At 33.6% G+C, this 25,474-nt stretch overlaps 1 protein-coding gene across 1 annotated transcript in view; it reads left to right on the plus strand.

The window, feature by feature from the left end:
• Positions 1-944: 944 nt before the first annotated feature.
• MS3_00001413 (uncharacterized protein) overlaps positions 945-25,474 on the plus strand; it is a 41,177-nt gene continuing 16,647 nt past the window's right edge. The window contains exon 1 of the mRNA XM_051208869.1: positions 945-3,860. Within this exon, the coding sequence (XP_051073024.1) occupies positions 1,108-3,807 (2,700 nt within the window). The 5' untranslated portion in view covers positions 945-1,107 and the 3' untranslated portion in view covers positions 3,808-3,860. The remainder of the gene's footprint in view (positions 3,861-25,474) is intronic.

The following is a 25,474-nucleotide window of genomic DNA, read 5'->3' on the forward strand; positions in this document are numbered from 1 at the left end:
CACAAAACTTCACATATTTGTACGTAATTTTTATTACCTAATGATATCTAGTAGAGCATAATAAAAACTAAGGGGGGGGGGTAGACAACTGGCTACATTTTGATAAGTTCCATTTTCATACCTCAATCACGATAATATCAATTAACCAAGGAGATAGAATCTAATAGTCTAGAATTTTGTAAGTTTCATTCTATTCACAATACATCTCACTAGAGAGTAATTGTTTCATTCCTGAAGTGATTTGACTTAGCACGTCAACCTTTTCAACCAGATTTAACTTTGGTATTCAGACAATGATTTTAAAACTGAGTATTATTGTATTTCAACTAAACAGTATAGTTTTTGCAAAGATTTTTAGCCATTCACTATTTGTTTTCCTGAAAAATGTCACCAAATAATTACTGATTTATAAGTATGAGCTTATAATTTCCAGTTGTTGTTAATTAGGATTCCATGTAATCCATCTTTGTTGTCATATGCATATCTTGAGCTGACTGGATCAATAGAGCATTATATCACATATACGCATAGCGATTGAATCAAGGAACACATAGTTCGTTCTATTTGGTACTCATCAGATGAATGTAATATCATCTAAATTTTATTGTTTACACTTAAAACGAAAAGAAATTCTTAAATGTCACAGTAAGACATGTACCTACCTAAAATGTATTTAGACCTGATCACTTTTCTAGTTTGGTAAGTTGTAAACGAAACATTTAAAATGAAGAATGTATGCATATTAATTCACATATGATAGAAATCAAAGATTTCATTATAATATCTTCAACATTAATGGTTAATTATGTATATAAACATGTGATCAAATGATAATGATTGGCTAACTCAATTAACCAATCAGAAATAAGTCGACAGGCTGACCAATGAAAATGGAGATATAAGTTTAAACCAAATGGACACGTGGTCATTGTATACAGCTGTAGTTGATTTAGTGAAATACCTTTCTCTGATATATAACATTGAAATAAATTTAGATGATTAACTTATTTGGAATTATCTTTCTTTTTAGGAGAATATTTACACATTGGGATATTATGAAAGATTGGAATAAACATGTTACAAATAATATGACTACCATTGATTGAAATGTATATTCATAGATGTTTAATCAATGTAATTGTTATGACACTGTTAAGTGTAAATGCTCAAAATGAATTGAATCAAATTGATTCACCTACCATTATTGATAGTTTAACATTTCCTTTAATAATAGATGATATAGATGTAGAAAATAAACCATTAAAGTTTCCTATCAAAGAACAAATAACACCAAAAAATGTATATCATACAGAATCAATTTCTGTTAAAAGAAGAAATTCCAATCAATCAATTGATAAATCTAAATATTTTGACAAATCAACTGTTGGAAATGAATTTAATTATTCAATTTTTGATGTTGGTGAATCATTATGTCCAGATGTTTATTGTTATGCAAAGCGTTTATCTCCTACAGATGAATTAACATTTGATTGTAAAAGTCAATCGTTTGAAGTTACTAATGAAGATACAATGATTGATTGCCATTATTGGCATGTACCGTCACCAGGTGCAGATTCTAATCAACAGCGTCAATCTAAACAGCATGGAAAAGGGTATGATTTACGGATTGTGTTAAAACCATCCACAATAAGCGCTGATGATTTATCTTCAAAGTCAAATAGTGCTTCAAGATTACGAATTAGTCATTTAAAACCAGGAGTATTAAATTGGATTATTGAAACAGTTCGACTAAGTTTGAAAATGCCTTTAAGTCCTGTTCATTTGACAATTTCATTTATTTATTTCAAACGTCTTGGACGAGACGATTTAGGCAATCTAGCAACAAAATCACGTGTAACACACTTAAGTTTATGGAACCCTTTCAATTGGGATGAAGATAGTTTTATACCTAATACAAATAAAACATCGGAATCATCAAATAATGCAGGTTATTTAGTCGAAGGTCCGCCTTATTTTCGTCTTTCTTTGTTTTGTGACTATGAAAATCAAAACCCTTCGTTTAGACGTTTATGGTTCCCATGGAAAAGTTGGCAACTACGTCTTACGCACTGTCCCGATCTCTATATTTGTTGGCACTGGCACAGTAAATATCCTATTTGTGATGTGAAACAATCGATTGACAACCCTGAGAAACTGTCGAAGTCCTTTAGACCATCTTATTTGATCTCACCTAAGTCATTAATCAATTCACCCCAGTCAGTAAAACAAGAGACTGGTATGCAAATATTATATGATAACCAATGTTTACTTAATCCCAATCAAACAAACCTTATTAGAGATTTAAAAATGAACTATTCTAGTCAATGTTTACAATCATATAATGATAAACCAGCAAGAGATATTGAGGTAAGTAAGACTACTTTACAACAGACAACAGAAATACAAACTACAACTACATCAATGGCTATAATACCTACAACTATAAACGCAACAACAACAACAGCGACAACAGTAAACAGTACTTCTAGAACGTCGTTAACGACAACAACTATTAACACACCATTAATGACGGCATCTATACGTTCCACTATTACTCCCCTGTCTACGACTTCTACTTCTACTACTGCTACTACTACCACTACTACTATTGAAAATCAAACAGATCTCATGATAAAACTAAACAAAACTACAAACGTTTTAAAATCAATATTAAAAATGAATACTACAAAAATGTATCCAATTGATTATTCAATGAATCAATCAAATATTTGGTCACCTAATCATAAAGAAATGAATATTTTAGATCAAAAATCAAATTATAATAAAACCATTTCAATTGTATTCAATCAAGATAAAGATGGTATATCAATGGAATATTTAACAAATGGATTAATTCTATTAGCTATATTAAATATTATATTAATTATTTGTTTTATTATATTAGTATTATGGATACGGAAAAGAATTCGAAAACATTCAAAAAATCAATTTTATCAAGATTATATGACTGGTCGTCATAGTAACTATACAACGAATAATGATAATAATTATCCATTATTAATATCAACTAGATCAGGTTCATATTTATTTGGATCTCAACTGAAATTAAATCAACGTCATAATTCATTTCCTAATAATTCTTCTTCATTTAATTCACAATATTTTAATACATTTTTACCAATATCTACTTATAAAACTACTACTAATAATCATAGTCAACAATTTTTATTAGGTCGATCAATATCATATTCAAGTAGTATGTGGAATGGATCGTTGAGGAATGGCTTAAACAATAACAATAATAATAATAGTAATAATAGTAATGGTAATCATAATGGAAGAGTATCATTAGCTAATAGATTAGATTTACAAAATAGTAAACGTAATTTAAATGATTCATTAAATGGTCTTTCAATTGAATCTAATCAACAACTAACATCAATTCCATATAGAAATCGAAAGAATCATCAATTAATCAATCTTCCATTACTTTATCATGATAAAGAAATAAAAAAATCATCTTCACAAACATTAATTCCACCATTCATTTCATCATCATTATCATCTTCATCAACTGCTGTGAATACAACAGAAATGAATGAACAAAAAGAAAGAGAATATAAATATATGTATAATTCAAAAAATCGTCTTTCTAGTAGACAATCATCACCAGCACCATTACGTGAAATTAAAAAATCACCAGTTATTAATTATCGTAAAAATAAAAGAAAATTAGGTCATGGTAGACCACCATTAGCTTGTTCTGTTAGAAAACCGCATACATTAGTTATTGAAGATAACAGTCAATGGTCAGAAGATTTTAAAACATCTTTACATGAATTATAACGAATAATGTCTGTAGATAATATTGTATACATTCATATATCTGAATATAAAAGGTAAGACTAGTGTCTTTTTTCAGTGTATTTAACACGTATCGATGATTTATAACTTGTATTCACTTGGTATTGTTTACTTGAATTGTCTCATTGATGTTTAGGACTGTAATTGATCAGTCTCTTGTTAGTATATGTGCATACTGTGCGGATTGCCCCGATATCGCTTTAAATCACAAGCTTTATAAGCAAAGGTGAATAGTGGTTAGTAGTGGAATCTAGGTCGATTTGTGTTTCGTCCTATTTGAGACTCGTTAGGTGAATGTACCTTCATCTCAAGGTTGATGTTTACTCTGGAACATCAATTCTGGGATACAGGTACTTCCGAATGACGAGTTCTAAGTAAAGTGAAACGTGCTTTCTGTATTCCAATGCTAGCCACCATCCATCTTTACTTATAATGATTTATATTTTCGTTTAAATATAACACTGGAAGCCATAATATGATATCTTGCACCAACGGCGTGAGTAATGTCAAGAATTTTAAATTTTCAGTCGCAACTAGAAACAACGATCAATGAAGATCTATGTAATTCTCTTGTACCACCACTTTTTTGATGTTATACAACATGGATTCAAATTCCTTAAGATGAACAAGTTTCTTCAGGATCATAAATGCATTTTGCTAGAAAGTATTAATCAGATATTAACCAGGTTTTAAAACGTCTGCTGATTGCCTTCAAGCAATTAATGTTGGTGTGTAACAGTCTTGTTGAAAAAAACTATCAAGTCATCATCAGTTATTTGAAAAAATCGCAAATCAAATTGTTATAAGCTTAATCTCACTTAAATTCATATCTTTAATGATTATAATAATAAGCCCTAGAATATGTCTTTATATATATGATAGTAAATGCAATATCTATGAGATAGTATATATTTACAAATATTGCATTTGCTGTGCGACATATAGATTGATTTCCCACATCTAAGAAAGGCACAAAGTGTGGACTTCTTATTGTAAGAGTTGTGTTATTCAAACTAGCTGAATTCATGAGTCCATCTAAATTAATACACTATTAAAAACCTGGAAGCATTGGACGGCCGTTTCGTCACAGTATGGAACTACTTAGAGATGCACATCCACGTTCCCGAGCGTGAGACTGGAATCCAGGACCTTCGGTCTCGCGCGTGGACACTTAACCTCTAGGCTACTAAGCCAGCACTCCAAAGGGTTGCGCAAGATCATGGATCGATTGAAGTTAGATATTAACACTAATGGATGCCGGATCAGTGGTCTAAGGATTAAGCATTAGCATGCGAGACCGAAGGTCCTTGGTCCGATTCCCACGTGCGGGATTGTCGATATGCATCGCTGAAGAGTCCCATGCCATGCCAAAACGGCCGTCCAGTGCTTCCCGATTTTCAACGGTAGTCTAGCATTATCTGTTTGTTCAGAATAGTCTATCTTGAATAAGGTTACTTGTTTATTACTAACAATAAGCGGCTTTATGGAATAATATTACGTTTTATTATTATTAAGAAATGTAGTCTAGTATGTACACATACATGTAAAATCCACACTTCTTGAGGATATACAAAGAAATTCGTCTTCTTATTTCATTGGTTAATAAGTTGGAAAAATCAATTGATAAATCTCATTTATTTTAAACGCATTCAAATTGTAAAAGATTAGAATATTTACTTAATGTGCCTTAATGATATTAAATTTTAACTTACTCTATTATACGTGTATGGGTGTTACTATGGGTTACGTAAGTTAAATAAAGGAAAATAGAATTGATCTTCAATCTAGTTGAAAGGGATTTTTATGTATTTGTTTGCCTTAGTAATAGATTTATTAAGAATTGATATCAGTTGCAGATTACTTGATGCATAGGGTAGTGAACTAGTCTATAGTAAAAGCTTACAATTTTGCATTAATGGATAGACATATCGAATAGAAGATTGAAAGATAAACCCGTAAATGTTGAAGTGAGAATGATATCACTGAGAAAATAAATCAGATGTTAGTAGTTTGTATTTTATGGTTTCATTCAGTTTACAGTCAAAAATAATCCTTAAACAATCTCATCAGTGGGTAGTTGCTTCTTTTCTGACTAGTTTGTATTTACAGTGTAATAGATGAGGCGAATTTAATAACAATCACTAATCAATAGGAGTAGGTTAATTATTTTTGGTATTTGTTCAATTGTTGCATGAAACTAAGGTGAGGAAAACCAATTTGTATCTATCAGCGTAAATAGCACACACCAGAGTTCTCATTCACTACATTTGATGTCACCGCCTAAGGAGAAATGAAAAGAAGGGAATTATTTGGAAGGCGTTTTAGCAGGACCTGGAGAGGAGTCGCTAGTTGGTACGGTCTGACCCAGGAAGAAGATATCAAGTGGAGTGTTGGATGTAGTAATCGCTGTCGATAAGGGGAAGACGTGGGTCGTCTCGGATGCTGGGTGAACATCGGATTTAGGTGGCCTGGCAGGTTGACAGAGGTACAGATGCTAGCGCGCTGGTGAACTTAACATTCCGACGGGGAGCATGGTATAGACTGCAGCAAAGAAAAAAGTAGCAGAGTGAACAGAACAACTTCAGGAGCGATAGTTTAAAAAGAGGATGAGTGTGGTGTATGCTATTTATGCTGACAGATATAAATTGATTTACCCCATATGAGTTCTTGTTCACTACAAAACGATTAACATTTTTATAGAAATCATAGAATCAGAACACTTATAGAACTTTGTAAATATTTACTGTATTCACTATTCCTCGAGATGATTTCCTATTTATTTAATATTCCCACATGCATACTAACAGTCTCTTTAAGACAGTACAAAACTAACAAGCAATTGAACACTTCTATACATTTTCATTAATTGAATTACTGGTGGGACTATAATTTATGGATGACCTTTGAGCGATGCTAAAGTGGCCTTGAGAAAGTCCACTTAGTAACTAGGAGTAAATGGTGGTCATAAATTAGTGTGAGAAATTCGAATTCTGATTTACAGTTGATATTTAATGTTAAGAAATAGATTTAAGGTTTTCTTCACGAACTGACATCAACTATAATACCAAAACTCTATTTAGCCAAATGGTTGAGTGAATTTCGTATCAAAATCCAAGACCTATTATCTTATACATGATTGGTTCGTTCATAAATTATAGTCTTACCGAATTCATTTATGAATTACATTATAAAACAAATCAATCATAATTCACTGACTGATTGTACTTTAATGAAAGAAACTGGGATTAAACTATCTAGTAATTTGATTCCATTAGTCTTAACTCACATATCCATTTACATAGGCAGCTAAATACGTTGGATCTTATTATTACACAAAAATGAACGAATCCTTTTTTTTTTTTCGAAAAATTGTTATCCCTGCATTGATTTATCAGTTAAAATTCTCAATTAAATTGGATAGTTTAAGATAATGTTTTTATTCTATCAATTGGTTAAGTGATATGTATTAAGTGGTACTTTGTACAGTACATAAACTAATATAATGTAATAATTCATATGCCATGACTAGATGATTAACAAGGTGAAGTTTTTTCAGACCTAAAAAATTGATTGATTTATAGATATAGTGTAGTGATGAATTATACAATTCATTCATAAAGTATGATGAATGATAAGTTATCAGGATAGGGTTGTTGAGATTATTAATATGTTTTTCACTGCGATCATGAACCGATTGATGTTAGACCACCATTGAAAACATGGAAGAACTGAACGGCCATTTCGTCTCATTGTAGAACTCATCAGTAGTGCGCATACACGATCCCGCTCGCATGATTCGAATACAGGGACATCGGTCTCGCTCGTGAACGCTTAACCCCTAGACCACTGAGCCAACCAGCACCCAATGGTGTTAATGTCTAACCTCAACCAATCGACGAAACTGCGTGACCGTCTTTCATTGTACTGAGGTAGATAATTGTCTCTACCCGACACGGATTGCCTCCAATGATCATGGCTTCTCACTAGAACTTCGAGAATTCTCTCACGAAGCCAGTCACTAGTGAGCTCATGGTAATTATTATCAGTTTAGGGTTTGTGGAGATTATTAAGTTTTTGATTGAGATCATGGACCGATTGATGTTACACCTCTGGTGCTTCCACGTTACAAGTTTAAAATACACTGGTGGTTTTGTCACATGTGTGTGTAACGTTGTTTATATTTCTCAATTTGAGCACATAAGTGTCAGCATACGAGAAAGTTTATATGAAGTACATAATGACATTAATAAATAAGTTACATTTCATTATGTTTAGTCATTTATATTTGTCAATATTATGACTAATGTTATTTAGGTTTATATAATGTTCTAAGAATTTCTTAATAATGTAGAACATCCAATAGTTGATATTATTTTTATTATGAATTATGATTACTAGTGTTATGTGTACTACTGATGTCGACAGGTATAAGTAGTATGTGTCATCAATTAAAAGTGAAATGTCGGGCAGTAGAAGGTTAAGATGATCGAAGAAAAGAGAACGAGAACAAAGAATGATTGATGTGGAAATAAAAGAATAATGAAATCTGAGACGATTGATTGATATATGCAAAAGGAACAGCCAAGTTTGAAACCAGTGATTGATACTTTGCAAATTAAGTATTTATTATATGATTCCCAGATTTTACTAACATGTTCTGTAATGCTGTGTTCAAGTACAATCGATTATCCTCATTTGTGTTCTCGTTCACTACACTAGTAGTGTCATTAAAGATAAGGTAAAATGTTAGCACTGATTGGAACGTTGTACCCTTAAATTATTAATTCATTGAACATGGGAACTACTATATCTGCAAGAAAAAAGATAAACCTAGATGAAAGTTTTGATAAACGAAATTGTACACCCATATTGGCCAGTGATTTATGTGCAATCTGGGGAACATCCTTGTTAATTCATGCACTCACATTGTTGTGTGTGCTACTGATACCGACAGGTATAAGTAGTATGTATCTTCAATCGAAGGTGAGATACCTAGCGGCAGAAGGTTAAGAAGATCGAAGAAAAGAAAACGAGAACAGAGAGTGATTTATATGGAAACGAAGTAACAACCAAGTCTGAGACAAATGATTGTCATTTCGCACATGAATGATTTACTATATGGTTCCCAGATTTTATTAAGAGATTCCGTAATTTTGTATTCAAATACATTTGGTTGTCCCTGTTTGTATTCTCATTCACTACAACATGTCTATTGCTAAATATGTGTTTACAAGATTTTCTTTAATAAAAATGAATAGGGATAGCAACAGAAATTGTGACACGCTATTTATTAGACATAGGAGTTGTTAGTTGGATATACATGAATCCCAAAGATGATGTTCACTTTGGGATTCGATCCCAGTAGCTGTCACTTCAAACGCAAGTTAAATTAAGCATCATATTTTGTTTTTAAAAAATTATAGTCAGTCTTGTAAAACAAAACTTAGGCTATTTTCCCAATCCAATGACATTTAAAGTCTGCTTTTATGCATAAAAATTACAATAGACTGACTGTGTGGGACCCTTCATTTTGACGTCAGTTAGATTGCACGATGTTGTCGACGGGTTCCTCACTTTAGTGTCCCTATATTTAACTCCAATTGGATTGTATACTGATTATCATCAAAATATACTTATCGCCAATCCTTGTATAAAATTATCGACTTAATCCGCTTTAGTGTATATAAAAACAGTCAGGGTTGATAAGTAAATAACTATCAAGATCAAAATGTAACTCAAGAAGAATGAATAAATTGACCTGTTCATAATCTAGAATAAGTTATGTTGGCTTAACATAGTAACCGACACTACAAAAGAATTAAGGAACTTTATTGTCATATATTTTGTATAGGTTAACATAAGACAACACATCATTTTAGTTTTACATAGTTATTTTAATGAATATCAATGCATCTCATTCAATAGTTATATCATTATTATTGCTACTGTATCCATACAGATGTATCCATAGAATCCGGTCATTGATACTTCATTAATATATATTAATTGTCAGAATATAATTGATTGAGTTGAAATATTGAATTTTCATGGAAGGAAAGAATTATTTATCTTCTCTATTAATGAAATACTCAAAACGGTAATTACTGAATAAGTATCATGTTGTCTATTACTTACTTAGAGTAGATCATATTCTATCCTTAATGATTCGGTAGCTTATACTAACTTGAAATAATATCAGAAGGGGTTTGATGAATATAATGGTAATTTTAATAGTTGAATTGATGAGTCAATTGAAGCTAGACCCCTATGCAAAACCTGGAAGTACTGGGCAGTTGTTTAGTTCGATTGTGGGACTCCTCAACAGTGTGTATCCACGATCCCACCTCGCGAGATTCGAACCCACGACATATCGCGCACGAACGCTCCCATTGACTCATGATCTTAACCATTAAAAATAACTTGAATTAGTCCGAAATATCATTTCAGCCTTATGTTTTGTTGAGCATAAACAGAAACATCAAGCAAGATAAATATTGAGAATCAAGTTAAAAAAATATAAGAATAAATAAGGTATAGAAATATTTTTCTGTTTATTAGTACTTTTGAAACATGTGATAGAATGGTGATTAAATAAAGTCAATTTCAAGCTTACTGTTATATGATACAGTAGTACACGAGAACATGTAGTAATTGTCTATGTTATATGTAAATGGATTTAATGCAAAATCGTATTTTTTACAATCTTATATCACTTACACTTGAAGTATATGGCGTAAAAATGTCATATGACTCATTTCAGAGCTTTGTGACATGGGGTCTGTTGAGGATCTAAGTCGATGATTGGGGGCTTACTCAAGTTGTACGAGGAAAGTGTGACTAACCAGAGTCACACTACACGGTTAGTACCTAATGTAGATTACCTTTGCGTCGTATGCAAGTACCATGTCTACTTTGATGACCGTATAACACAAACGACGTTATCACAGAAATATATTAGCAAGAGTAGGCAGAAGGAACAGAGTGTGATCATAACCGTATCGGCCAGTCCATGGAGTGCAAAACATTGATCCGCGTTAGTGGTCTTTGACAAGGATCGGTAAATCGTTAAATATTCAGTGGTCCGACTGCCGGGTGATTTTGCTAGATTCAGTGGCATTTCAATGGCTCTACAAATATCACTGACAGACTAACTACTATTGTAGGTTGTAGTATTTTATTCAAAAAACTGTATCTGATTCAAACTAATGCTCAAAGTTAAATCAGTACGACCTACTTGAACGGAAGTTCTAAATTTTTGCTACTAGTATGTAACAGCACATAAACCTTATAATAACGGATCAATTTTGAAGTTTGCCAATCCATGTGAGTGAATAATAACTAGGAGAAAGCCTTAAAAGGAAACCATATTCTTAGATCAATAGTCAGTTTTTTGTCCTTTGTTGTTTCATTTTAACTGTATCATTCAACCTAAAATATAATCAAACTAAGTTTGCTGACTAATTTTACGAAGTTTGTGTTAAGCTGGTTTCAATAACATTGGGACAATTACCCTCCCTCCCCCAACTTTAAAACGACACCATGTCGATAAGTCTTGAGTAAAACAAACATGTTCAATATTTCTCCTTGACATAATTCAACGAGTTAACATCTAAGTGAATGGTAATATCAAGTCACATATTCTAGTTGGTATATTACAGCTTGGTATCAAATTCATTCAGTACTGTGAACTGAAAACGTAAGATATTTCGTTGCTAAGCAATCAATTTAATTCCATGATCGATTTGTATAATCAACAAACTTAACATGACTATTTTAAGGAAATAAATATTGATTACACTTTAGTTTTAAGAAATAATTACTTTTCCGAATGCTAAAATTCTCTCTGTGTGTGTGCACATTATATTTCGGTAATGGTGAACTGAACTTACCTTGATTTCTATAATGGTCTAGCTTCAATTAGCTCATGAACTCAATCACAAAATTACTGAAAACTCCACAAAAGCCTTTTCTGATAGTAATCATCATATGCTCACTAGTGGCTGACTTCAAGAGGTAGTGAGAAGTAGTGACCAGTGGAGTTCAACCGAGTCTGTTGTGAGATAGTAACTCACTGAAGACAGTGGTGAATGTATCTCTGAATTTCGTGGATTGGTTGAAGTTAGACATTAGCGCTGCCAGATGCCGGCTGGCTAAGTGGTTTAGAGGTTAAGCGTTCGCGTGCGAGACTGATAGGTTCTGTGTTCGAATCTGGCGAGCGGGATCGTGGACGTGCACAGTCTAAGTAACTCATAGGCTATTACAGAGATTCTGATTAGTTTGATGAATTGTAATAAGATAGTTGTTTACTTTTGTACTGAAACTAGTAAAGATATAGGACACGTTGAAGATGTGGTAATTATAATTATCATAGAGTCAAGCCAAGTAGTAAAAAGAGTATATTGTTCTAACTCTGTACAAAATCGACTTATATGAATATTGTATTAAAAGTAAAAGTACATAGAAATTTGTAATTTGTTAAATAGGTAGCTTAATTTACTGACTTTTCTCAGATCTGGATCGCTCTATGCCCCAATATACCATCATCAGTTTGTAATAGTTGACAGCGTTTTCACATATTCATGCTGGTACAATACGGTGTTACAGATGTGTTAAGGTTGGTCAAGCATTATCTGGTGAAGCCAATTGGCTTCTTTGGAAATGGTTTTCATTTCCCAAGGCTCTTAAATACACCACGTCGATGTGATTTTGTGAGAAAATCGTTACTTCCATGTAATAACGCACAAGCGTCGCAACATGGACAAACATAGTCTACATGCGTACCGGTAACACAAGTTTTCATCTATGAATCGCTTGGCGTACACATAAGTATACTGACCTCGTAAGCAAATATAGGTTACATGCACACTGGTATCACGTACGTTTTTCCTCATGCATCCCACCTGGGAAGATAGGTGGTCACAGCTTCCTTTGAATGTATTCACTACAGCTAACTGTTATTTATTCATATCATTGATACAAAGGCTTTCACTTCTTCACTTCTTGACATACACATAAGCATGAGCTCTCTTTCAGGAAAGGTTGATGGTTACCACTTTCTCATATTGGTTACCACATTTCTTCGTCGTCTTCCTGAAAGATTATGCCACCGACCTTATTAGACATAGGGGAGACATTTTCAAGCTTACCTTCCTTGTGCTAATCCAGATGCACACCCTTTGAATAAACTTAAGCACATACATCATACAATCCAAAATTCATTCAGTTCATAGACATAAGCATACACATCAAGCAGCTTTGAAGAATTCAGAGAACCCATACAATGGAACTCAATTAATCTGATTTGCAGCAGAGTGGTGACAAAGTCTGGTCACCTCCAACTGTTCAAGTTAGCTAGTGAGGTTTCCCATACTACCCCAGCAACACTGTAAAGATACTTTCTGTTATATTTCACTCTCTTCATGCTAGTATGTTATTTTATTCACAAATAGGTAATCATTTCAAGTATATTCAAGTTTTCATTCAATGTTATAACTAATTTAACAATGAAATATTCATTGAAAACAAAACTAGACTTGAAAATATTGTTCGGTTTAAAATGTCTATATATCGTTTAAACAATTATGTCCATTAGTAACTCATATATCTAATTGCAATCTAATAATTAAAACTCTCCTAACCTAAATGGAATAATCTATGTTATTGGTTGAAATCATGAGTCAATTGAAGCTAGACCACCATGGAAAACGTGGAAGTACCGGATGGCCGTTTCGTCCTAGTATGGTACACCTCAGCAGTGCACATCCGCGATCCCGCCTCCCGCGAGATTCGAACCAGTGAAATTTCTAAAAATCTTTACTAAACCCATTCTGATAATGATTTATGTTACACAAATAACAACCATTTTAATCATATAATAGCACAATCATGTTATTGTTAGACATTTATTCCATTAACTAAACACTTAGATAATAGAGCAACAGGTATAAAGTCAATCATTCATTATATATTGTACTATGTACCCATAGATTATTATATAATTTAAATACCTTTCAAAATACTTAAACTTTGTTAAGAGTTTACATTTGATATACTATAGTAAAAGGATTAAAATGTAACTTGTTTTGTATAACCTTCACTTCAAGGTCATGGATATGCTAGGTATAATAATAATATAATTAAATCCTTTTCTAGTCTTTAGTAACCTTAGTAACATAGAAATAGAGGTGGAGTGGAGAGTCAGATTTTTAGACAGAATAATTTATTATGTACTATTAAATAAATTTTTGGATTAATCAAATGAAAAGAAATTGGGTTTTTGATTTCTTTTAAATCTAATCATGGATAATAACAATAGATTTGTTACTATACAGGAGATATTACTAATGATTAGGAAGTTAAGTAGTTAGTTAGTTGTTCAAAGAAAAAAAGAACTGTCATTTAGAATATGACCAAGTCAGTCAGTCAGTCAGCTACAACGTAGGACCAGGCACATATATGCATCGGTTCAAGTTGCCATACCTCATTAACACAACAAGATGGACACCGGATTCATAAAAGTAGTTAATTCAGAGGTGGTAATATATAAGAGAAAGATTGCAATAAGGATATAGTACAGGAAGAAAGAATTAGTTCGTAGAAAGAAAGATATGAAGCGATTTTAATCTCTTATTTTAAGGGAAGATAGAGAGTGTATACACCGACGCCATTGTGATAGATTCTGAGCCACGTCACCAAGAGTCTCTAACCATAGGTTACTATAGTCACACGGACCCCAACCAAATAGTCTGCATCTAACAACATGACTCACACTAGAAGTTAGTGAGTTCAAGCACTGATGCCACGTTTTGGTTTGGCCGCCCCTAACTTTCTTCCAACACCGGTTAGCATTGCACGTCGTGGTAATCGATGTTCGGGCAAACGTAACACGTGACCCAACCATCTCAGTAGATGAAGATTCACAACGTCATCAACTGATTTACCATCTTTCCCTAATACCAAATAGTATAATTAACTATTATCACAGTATTTAATAAACAATAAATACTAAGTTTGTAATGCAGAAGACTTGATGAGGAAAACTAATCGGTGAGACTATAATTTATGGACGACCTTGGAACAATACTGAAGTGACTTTGAGAATGGACACTTACTGATTAGGACTAAATGAGGGTTATATAAAGCAGTTAGAATTCTCATTTACAATTGATGGTTAGGGTTAAAAAAATCAGATTAGGGGTTTTCCTCACGAACTGACATCAGCTATACTGTCAAAACCCTATTTAGCCAAATGTATAGATGAATTGCTTGCCGAAATTCGTGACTCATTATCTTATATCTGATTGGTTCGTCTGTAAATTATAGACTCGTCAACTAAGTTATTATTCAATGTAAAGTTACAGAGTTCCTTCGTAATCATTTGCAAATTGTCCATCGATTATCTAAATCTCCATAGTTCCTTCATTGCTATTAAAATTACTCTTTGTTTACATCTTAATGTTCTTTCATTCGATCTTCTCAATCATCTGCTGCCAGGCATTCCACTTCTGATTGGTGTTACATACTACTTGTGTTTTTCAACATAAGTCGCATACAATATAAGTTTACAGAAATTAAACTGGAATGATAAATGAACAAACTAACAGTAAAACTGTCTTACTTACTTACTTACACCTACTATTCAAATAGACAGATCATGGATAGCACTGAAGTCTAGAATGTGCATTTTGTCCTACTTAAGACTTGTCAACTGGATGTAACTCCATAGTAGTGTTGATTAATACATTAGGACGAAGAGCACGTTCTGAGTTCTATTACAAGACACAATTCGTTTATTTTGTAACTAAGAATCTGAGAAAAATTGTTATATTGAGCCAATCTGTACAGACTATACATATGCCAACTAAGACTAACCATAATTCAGTCAAAAATATAAACAAGGTAATAAATTAAATCCCCTTCTAATAATAGATATAATAGTTTAGATTAGAAAGCCGTTTGCTTAGAGATTAAACCTGGATAAGAAAACATTTTCGACTAATTAATAGCCAACTGAAGCTAGATTACCATGAAAGACCACCTGGAAGCACTAGACGACCGTTTCGTCTTAGTATGGGACTCCTCGGCAGCGTGCATCCACGACCTTGCCCCGCCAGATTTGAACCCAGGATATACCATTCTAGAGGTAAAGCATTCCTGCGCAAAACCGATAGATTCTGAGTTCGAATCTCGTAAGGCAGGATCATGGATGCGCACTCCTAAGGAGTCCCATACGAAGACTGATAATAATGATTAGCGTTATCAATGATTGGATAATTTGTAAACAATTACTCATTTATTTTTGTTATGTTTTCTTTAATTTAATCAATAAATAATTAGTAATAACATCTACCACCTATAAATATCATGATGGATTTTAGTCTTAAAATTAGAATTTACCAATTATGATATAGTTTTTAGACAAATACAATGTGTAAGAAATAAATGTGTCTAAAGAGAAAAATAAAGAAAACTGTTAATTGATCGGTGTTTGTTACCATTCTGATGAGAAAATATGAAATGATTACTGCTAAGTACAATTTAATTGTTGTGTAATATTGTGGAAACATTTTTTGAAGATGTGAACAAAGATGGATAGTGGCTAGCAGTGGAATCCAGGACGAGAGTTTCGTCCTATTTGAGACTCGTCAGCTGGATATACTCTCATCTCACTCCGGGATTCGAAACCGGTACCGTTAGCTTCAAATGCTATCGTGTTATCTACTTAGCTACTGAGTTCTGAACAAGTAAGTGGCTATCAGGACTCAATAACTGGGTAGATAACACGATATTATTTGAAGCGAACGGTATTGGGTTCGAGTCCCGGAGTGAACATCAACCCTCAGATGAAGGTGCATCTAGCTGATGAGTCTCAAGTAGGTCGAAACGCGTATCCTGGATTCCACTGCTAGCTACTATCCATCTTTGTTCATAATGCATGTGACTTGAGATAATATCGATGCAATGCTCATAGTATGCACATATGCCAATAAGATATTGACCAGTTACAGTCCTAAATATCCATAGGAAGATTCAAGTAAATAATACCAAGAGAATTTGTGAAGATACTCTGATTTTGTGTATCATTTTTGAAGTTAATTAGAATTAGTGTAAAAGCGAAGCGACTAGGTAATTGCTTTCTTAAATACTTTATATCTCAAACTTCGAGAAAACTTATACTTCTACTGATCTCTTATATACGACATTGTAAGTTATTAGTGATAGGTGTAGAATTGTTGAGGATGCTAGGTACCTTAAACGCAGTTAGTAAATGTCTTATTTTTGGAATTTCGAATTTCTTGTTTTCGCGCCAAAAGCACCCGTTTTCACCTCATGTTGTATTTCCCGCTTGGCAGAACATCAAACGTTATTGGTCCGTTGTCTCTTATTATACTATTTTGTAATGCTTGTCAAGGACACATTCATGCTGTATATTTACGCTTCAGTTGTGCTTGTTGTTGTTATTGTTTATGCTTCTGGCTGCTTGTGGAGTACAATTTCCCTTTTCTGACCTGAAATTCTCCTTTTAGTTAGTGGGGCTGGGATGCATTGGAATAGTTAGCTTATCTGGTCATTTTGTCGCTGAGTCCTCGTTCCGTTCACAGAGTTAAACGATCTCGTAATATTTTCAAATATCACAAGAAGATCTGGATATATCTTGTTGAATATGAACAAACACACTCATTCAAGTGAACGTCTTTTATTGTTTGCATAGTAATTTTCAATGGTAAATTTATTACAATTTGATAGATAAATATAACAAAGAGTTAAGATATTTAGCTTATAAAAAATGACTTCCTGAACAAACTTACTTACGCCTGTTACTCACAATGGAGCATAGGCCGCCAACCAGCATTCTCCAACTCACTCTGTCTTCGGCATTCCTTTCTAGTTCTATCTAATTTTTGTTCATTTTTTTCATGTCTGTCTCCATTCCTTGACGTAATGTACCTAGAGTAATTAAAAAAGACAAACATTTATGTAACCATATGATTTACTTAATATTATATAAGATGACAATATATTTCAAATGGAGGGGAAAACCAGAAAATGAAACTACACATGATAGTATCTATCTTCAGGACATTTTTAATATAATTCTTTAATAACCATCTAATCATTAAATAATAATTTAAAGGATTGATTATTCTTCCGAATATGACTCTTTGAAGAAACATAGTTTTTTAATGTTTTTCGGAAACACCTTTCAAATTAAAACTTATGATTAGCCCCGTTGGAGCATAGGCCGCTGACCAGCATTCTTTAATACACTATATCTTAGGACTTCCTTTCTACTTCTATCCAATTGCTGTTCATTCATCTCATGTCTGTCTCCATTTCTCGACGTAATATGTTTTATTAGTCTTCCTCTTCTACTTTCGCCTTGAGGATTCCATGTGAGGGCTTGTCTTGTGACACAGTTCGGTGCTTTCCTCAATGTGTGTCCTATCCACTCACGGCGCTTCTTCTTGATTTATCCCTCCGCTGGAATCTGGTTTGTTCCCTCCCACAGTAAGCTGTTGCTCGTAGTGTTTGACCGACAGATCCGAAGTATTTTTTGTAGACAACTGTTAATAAACACTTGTATCTTCTGGATGACGGCTTTCGTGGTTCTCCAAGTTTTCGCCACATACAGTAGAATTGTATTGACATTTGAATTGAAAATTCTGATATCGGTGTTGGTTAACAGACAGTTGTTTTGAGTTCCAGATGTTCTTCAGTTGTAGATATGCTGCTCTTGTTTTGCTGATCCTCACTTTCACATTTGCGTCAAATCCACTGTGTTCATCGATGATGCTTCCCATATATGTAAAGGTTTTCATATTTTCCAAAACTTCTCTTTCAAGTGTGATTTGATTGTTGCATGTTGTGTTGTATCGGAGAATCTTGCTTTTCCCTTTGTGTATGTTGAGACCTACTGCTCCTGAGGCTGCTGATACATTGATCGTCTTTTCCTGCATTTGTTTTTGCGTGTGCGATAAAAGAGCCAGACCATCTGCGAAGGCTAGATCGTCTAGCTGCATCCTATCTGCCCACTGTGTCCCGTACTTTCCTTCAGATGTTGACGTCTTCATGATCCAGTCGATGACCAGGACAAGGAGAAAGGGTGAGAGTAAGCAACCTTGACTGACACCAGTCTTTACTTCGAACAAAACTGACCATAAGATAAAGATTAAATTCTCATTCAAAACATCATTTCTTACTATATCTCTATATTACAGTCTACTTAAAATGTAATCTTTATTTAAATAAATCATCACGAAATACTAAATTCTAAACCAATTACTTAGGAAATTCATTGAAATAAAAAAAATGTCAGTAAGTTAATTAAATTGAAGCAAAAATATATCCATTGATTTTAATGTTATATAGATGTAAGTAGTCGAATGAAAACTCATTTCGGCTTAGGTTTCTTGTCTGTTGATACTCGTCAACAAGATATACATGCATACATTTTACTTCCAGTCGGATTCAAAACTCCATCATTCAGCTTCACATGATTGCAGGTATAGTTAGTTGACGAGTATCAATAAGCAGGAAAACTAGATCTAAGGTTTCTTGCCAGTTGCCATGAGCTATTTAAGATCTTAACACCATGTAAACGATATCAAGTCGCTTAGAAAAGTGATTACATGTAATTAAATCGATCAAATTTGAACTATTATTGTCTTTATTTCGTGATCAGTCAATCCCAACTGGTTTTTCTTTTAAATAAACAAGACTGTTTGCAATCCACTTTAAAATATACAAAGTAGATATAATAATAAGTTCCGTATTCTCCAATTTTTAAATCCCTTGATTTGTTGATTCACTTATTGATTCTTGAAATTTATATATATATAAGGGTATAAGGTTAGAATCATCTGGACACTAATCTGAATGTAGTTGAAACACTATAAACTAACATTAAACAGTATGTTTACAAATGATAGTTTTGAAGACAAACCAAACCAGATGATTATAAATTATTGACTTGATCTGTTTTCCCATAGAATCACTACTTTATTTCTAGACTAACTCATAGGTGAACTGATTGGTCCTGGGTTCGAATCTCACGAGACAGGATCGTGGTTGCATACTGCTGAGTAGTCACCTAATAGGAAGAAATGGTCGACCAGTGCTTCCAGGTTTTCCATGGTGATATAGCTTTAATTGACTCATAATCTCAACTATTAAAATCATTATGATATCCACAAAACCCCTTTTAATATTAATCATTATATGCTCACTAGTGACTGGCTTTAAGAGGTATTTCTTGGAGTTCTAGTGAAAAGCAGTGAACAGTGAAGTTCAACCAGGTCTGTTGTGAGATAGTAACTCACTGAAGACAATGGTGGATGTGTCTCTCGAATTCGTGGATTAGTTGAAGTAAGACATTAACACCGTTGGATGCCGGCAGGCTCAGAGGTTAAGAGGTTAAGCGTTCGCGTGCGAAACTGATGAGTCACGGATTCGAATCCGGGGAATGGAACCGTGGATACACATTGATGGGGAGTCCCACAATAGGAGGAAACGACCGTTCAATGCTCCCAGGTTTTCCATGGTTACCTATCTTTAGTTGATTCATGATCTCAACTATTAAAATTACTATAATATCCATAAAACTCATCTCTGATATCATTCAACAATTGTTTGATCAACTAAATCTGTGAAATGAGTTAAATTACTATCAAATAAATGTTTATTCTTTTGCCAGAACATATTACTGTTTAATTATACAGAATTCAAACTGGATTCACTTCAGTCTTTAATGATATACTTTAACAGATTACTATTCATTGAATAATCATTAATAAGTATACAAATGGCTTAATAGATATTTCATCTATATTAGAAACTTTATACATGAATATCTGTTCATTGAAATCTACATTATCCAAATTGTAAATCATCAAGATATAATGTTTTAAACACATGTATATGAAAGCTGGCTTATTGAAAAACAAAGAAGTTAATATAACTTTAGTTAATTGTATCAAACCAGTTATTATCTTTATATAAAAAGGTAGATATTACATATCGAGATTCATTTGAAAAGTATAAGAAGCTAGAAATGATTTACTTACTTACATACTAACATGCGCTTGTTACACCTCGTCGGGGAGTATAGGTCAACCATCAGCATTCTCCATTCAACCCTGTCCTCGGCAATACTTTCCATTTCATTACAATTGTTATTCATTCTTTTCATATCTGCTTCCGATTCCCGACGTAGTATGTAGTTTGGCTTTCCGCTTTCACGATTTCACTTCAGGATTCCCAGTTAGCGCTTGCCTCGTGATGCAGTTTGATGATTTGCGTAATGTATGTCCTATCTATTTCCATCGTCTTCCTAATTTCCTCCTCATCTGGAATCTGGTTTGTTCTCTCCCAAAGAAGGCTGTTGCTTATGGTATCCGACCAATGGATGTTGAGTATCTTGCGTAAACAACCATTTATTAATACTTGTACCTTCTTGATGGTGGCTGTTGTAGTTCTCCAAGTTTCAGCTCCGTACAGTAGAACTGCCTTGACGTTTGTATTGAAGATTTTGACTTTAATGTTGGCTGACAGTTGTTCTGAGTTCCATATGTTCAGTTGTAGGAATACCGTCCATACCTTAAAAATTCATGCCTCCACATCTACATCAGATCCTCCTTGTTCATCGATGATGCTTCCTAGGCAGGTGAAATACTCAACATCTTTCAAAATGATTGGGTTGGTGTTTCCTGTGTCAAATTTGGGGATCGTCCTTTTTCCTTTGTGTATGTTGAGGGTTACTGATTCAGTGGCTACTGCTACACTAGTTGTCTTTATCTTCATCATCTTCAATAAATATACACAAACTCTAGAATTTATCAGCTTAAGATTCGTTGAGACTAATTATTAGTTATTGGTTAAAGGCTATTATTTTTAACAATGATTTTTGACATATCTTCTATAGGCTGTACACATAGTTGATAAAAAAATAATAATCTTTGATATTTGGTGAATTAAATATAGTTGACTAGAATTACTGCTACATTTACAAGTACTCTGTTCGACTATAGAAACATTCGAATTTAGAGGACCATGTTCCTGGTAACATGTATTCTTTAGTCAGTGAAAGTTTGACCTTTATTAGTTACCCATACTAGCAGTTTACCATCATTAATCATTTTCTTATGTTGAAAACTGTCCCTATGTCCTTAATAGTATGAATTTCAACACTTAGTATTTATTTAACTGGTGTTAACTGTACAATACAGCTCTACTTCACAAATGATAAAGACAGTTAAAAAGAGTTCAGGTTATCTGGGCTTTTGTTTTATATGTTAGTTCTGTCTTTAAAGGATAAACCCGATGATATTTTTAAATTCACATTTAAGAAATGACCTTTACCGCCATCTGATTGTGTTATCTTTTTTAGTTTGCTAATTATGTCTCTAATTCACTGGGTGCTGATACATAAAGAGAGTTACCAGTATAATGATTTGTAGAGATTGTAGTATTTTCAAAGTTGAAATCACGAGTTGATCTAAGTTAGACAACATTCGGAAAGGTAGGAGCAATCAACAACAGTATGAAATCCATACACAGTGTACATTCATAACCTCACACGCATTACTAGAGTCAAAAGCATTCAATCTCGCGCGAGAACGCTTAACCTTTAAACCATTTAGTCGGCATCCGACCACAGTAATGTCTAATTTTATTCAATCAATCCACGATATTGCGCAATCCTCCATCTACTGCCCGAGGTGGATATCTGTCTCACACTCGACACGGATAGAACTCCACTGATAAAGGCTTCTCACTAGAACTAGGGAAAAATCCACCTCCTGGAGAAGATGGAAGGTTGCGCAATATCGTGGATTGATTGAATAAAATTAGACATTACCGCGGTCGGATACCGACTAAATGGTTTAAAGGTCAAGCATTCTCGCGCGAGGTCGAATGTTTAGGGCTCGAGTTACGCGTGTAGGTTCGTGAATGCACACTGTGTAGGGATTTCATACTAAGTCGAAACTGTTCGTTAGTGCTTCTAGGTTTCCGATTGTTGTCTAGCTTAGACCGATTCATGATTTCAACTGTGAGAATAAATATGGCTGTTCGAAACACAAACTGCCTTGAAAGTTTTACCTTGTTATCTCATACTAAAATATGAGCTACTAACGGTAAAATGTTGTATACTGTTTACTTTTTCAAAGATTTCGCTGTAAAACCCGTTTGTAGTAGAATAAACTCAATCGTTTCGTAATTTGGAATTACCGTAGTCCAAAACTGGGAATCCAATTTGTATTTGTTTGTCCGGTTTCAACGAAAAATAGGCAGCTTTTTGTTCAAAAAATAATAATTTAATAAATATAGGACTCATGATGTATTCACTTACGCCTGTTACTCCTCGTGGAGGAGCATAGGCCGCCCACCAGCACTCTTCATCCATCCATTTCGATTATGTAAAAGAAGCATATTTAAACAAACGATATCATACAAGTCCAGAAAACAATCATGATTTATTATTTGTTTTATTGGATATAAATTTAAAAGATACACTATTAGTAGTTTGGTATCTCATAAATTCATTCTATTCAGTATGAACAGTTTGCCTAAATAAGATGGTGGTTGGAGGTAGTCAACAGGAAACCCTGGACCTTAGTTACATACTTACGCCTGTTACTCACAATGGAGCATAGGCCGCCAACCAGCATTCTCCAACCCACTCTGTCTTCGGCATTCCTTTCTAGTTCTATCTAATTTTTGTTCATTTTTTTCATGTCTGTCTCCATTCCTTGACGTAATGTACCTAGAGTAATTAAAAAAGACAAACATTTATGTAACCATATGATTTACTTAATATTATATAAGATGACAATATATTTCAAATGGAGGGGAAAACCAGAAAATGAAACTAAACATGATAGTATCTATCTTCAGGACATTTTTAATATAATTCTTTAATAACCATCTAATCATTAAATAATAATTTAAAGGATTGATTATTCTTCCGAATATGACTCTTTGAAGAAACATAGTTTTTTAATGTTTTTCGGAAACACCTTTCAAATTAAAACTTATAATTATAAAAACTATTTATATATTTAAACACATAAACATTGGTGCAAAAAGGCACCGAATATACATGCGACACATAAATCATTCGATTTATGTGAGGGTTGAGATACTGCCCATGTGCTCAAACCGAAACTGGTGGCTTTCCTATGGGGACACACCAGAAGCATTCGACCTAAATATCTAATCCACAAGACGGTGGAGCAACATAAGAAGATGCAATCCTACGATAACTGGTGACCGACAATAGGTTCATACGCCACTTGTTCCACAGGATCTTGAAGGTCATGTGCACCATTAGTTTGGAATGAGGGTTCTCCAGCTCCCTCAGGGTGGATCCACCATACCCACCAACCCGGTTAAAGCACCGGACATTCACTTTTCGTTCTCTCAATTTCGTAAACAACAGTGATGTCATGGGAAGGCAGTGAGTAGAACTTTCCTGACAGTTGTTGTATGCACGTGGTCATGTGAGAGCATTTGGAGAGGGAGAGCTGACTCTCTCCATGCCATGCAATATTAACCAAATTATAAAACCTATGAATTTAAATTAACGGAAGTCAAATGCAAAAAGTTTTTTTCATTTAATTTCTAATTTACTCATATTTTTCCAAAGTAAGATGGTAATTAATGTTATTAGATAATCATTGTAGAGAAGGATTTTCCCCACGTGTGATAGGATTGTCATCATCTTGAAAAGAATGCAGGAACAGTTATTAGATGAGATATTTCAAGCAGTCTTGAAGAAGTTTTAGACTTTATTAATTAGTTCACTTAGTGTTGTTTACTTAAATCTTCCCCTTGATATTTAGGACTACATTTGATCAGTCTCTTGTTCGCATATATGCATCCTGTGAGCATTACCTCGATATTGCCTTAATTCACAACTTTTATAGACAAAGATGGATAATAGCTAGCAGTGGAATCCAGGACTCACGTTTCGTCTTATTTAAGACTCGTCATCTGGATGTACCTTCATCTCAGAATTGATGTTCACTCCAGGACTCGAGTCCTGTACTCGTCAGTAAAGTTTACTTGACATCCTCAAGGAAATGTTATTCCGGTAGTCTTTGAATCTTCCTCATTCAGTTTCTTAATCTAAACGGTTACCACTAGACAATATAACTTTTCTAGTTAGATATATTATAAGATGATATTATACTTTATGGTCTTCTGAAAATGTTGTCACTTTATAATTTACAAAGATAAACATCGATTAGTTATCTATTAAACTATGCTGATATTCAATAAATCATGTTTAGCTTTTTCCTACTTAATGTTTATACTAAACAAATGAATGTTAATATGACATTTAATTATCTAACAATATTTAACATGATCTACTATTGTTCTTATTGTACTTTCTTTCATCGGAATTGTTTCACTACCATAATATATTTGCTATACATAGAAACAATGTTGATATTACAGTAACCTTAAGATTCATTAAATTTATAAGTGAACAAGTTGAATCTTGTAAATATGAATCGGTCCATGATCTCAATCAAAAACTTAGTAATCTCCACAAATTCTATACTAATAATAATTACTATGTGCCCAATAGTGACTAGCTTCGTAAGAGAATTCTCGGAGTTCTAGTGAGAAGCCATGATCACTGGAG

This window comes from Schistosoma haematobium, chromosome 1 (genome assembly GCF_000699445.3).
Source record: "Schistosoma haematobium chromosome 1, whole genome shotgun sequence".
Lineage (NCBI taxonomy): Eukaryota > Metazoa > Platyhelminthes > Trematoda > Strigeidida > Schistosomatidae > Schistosoma > Schistosoma haematobium.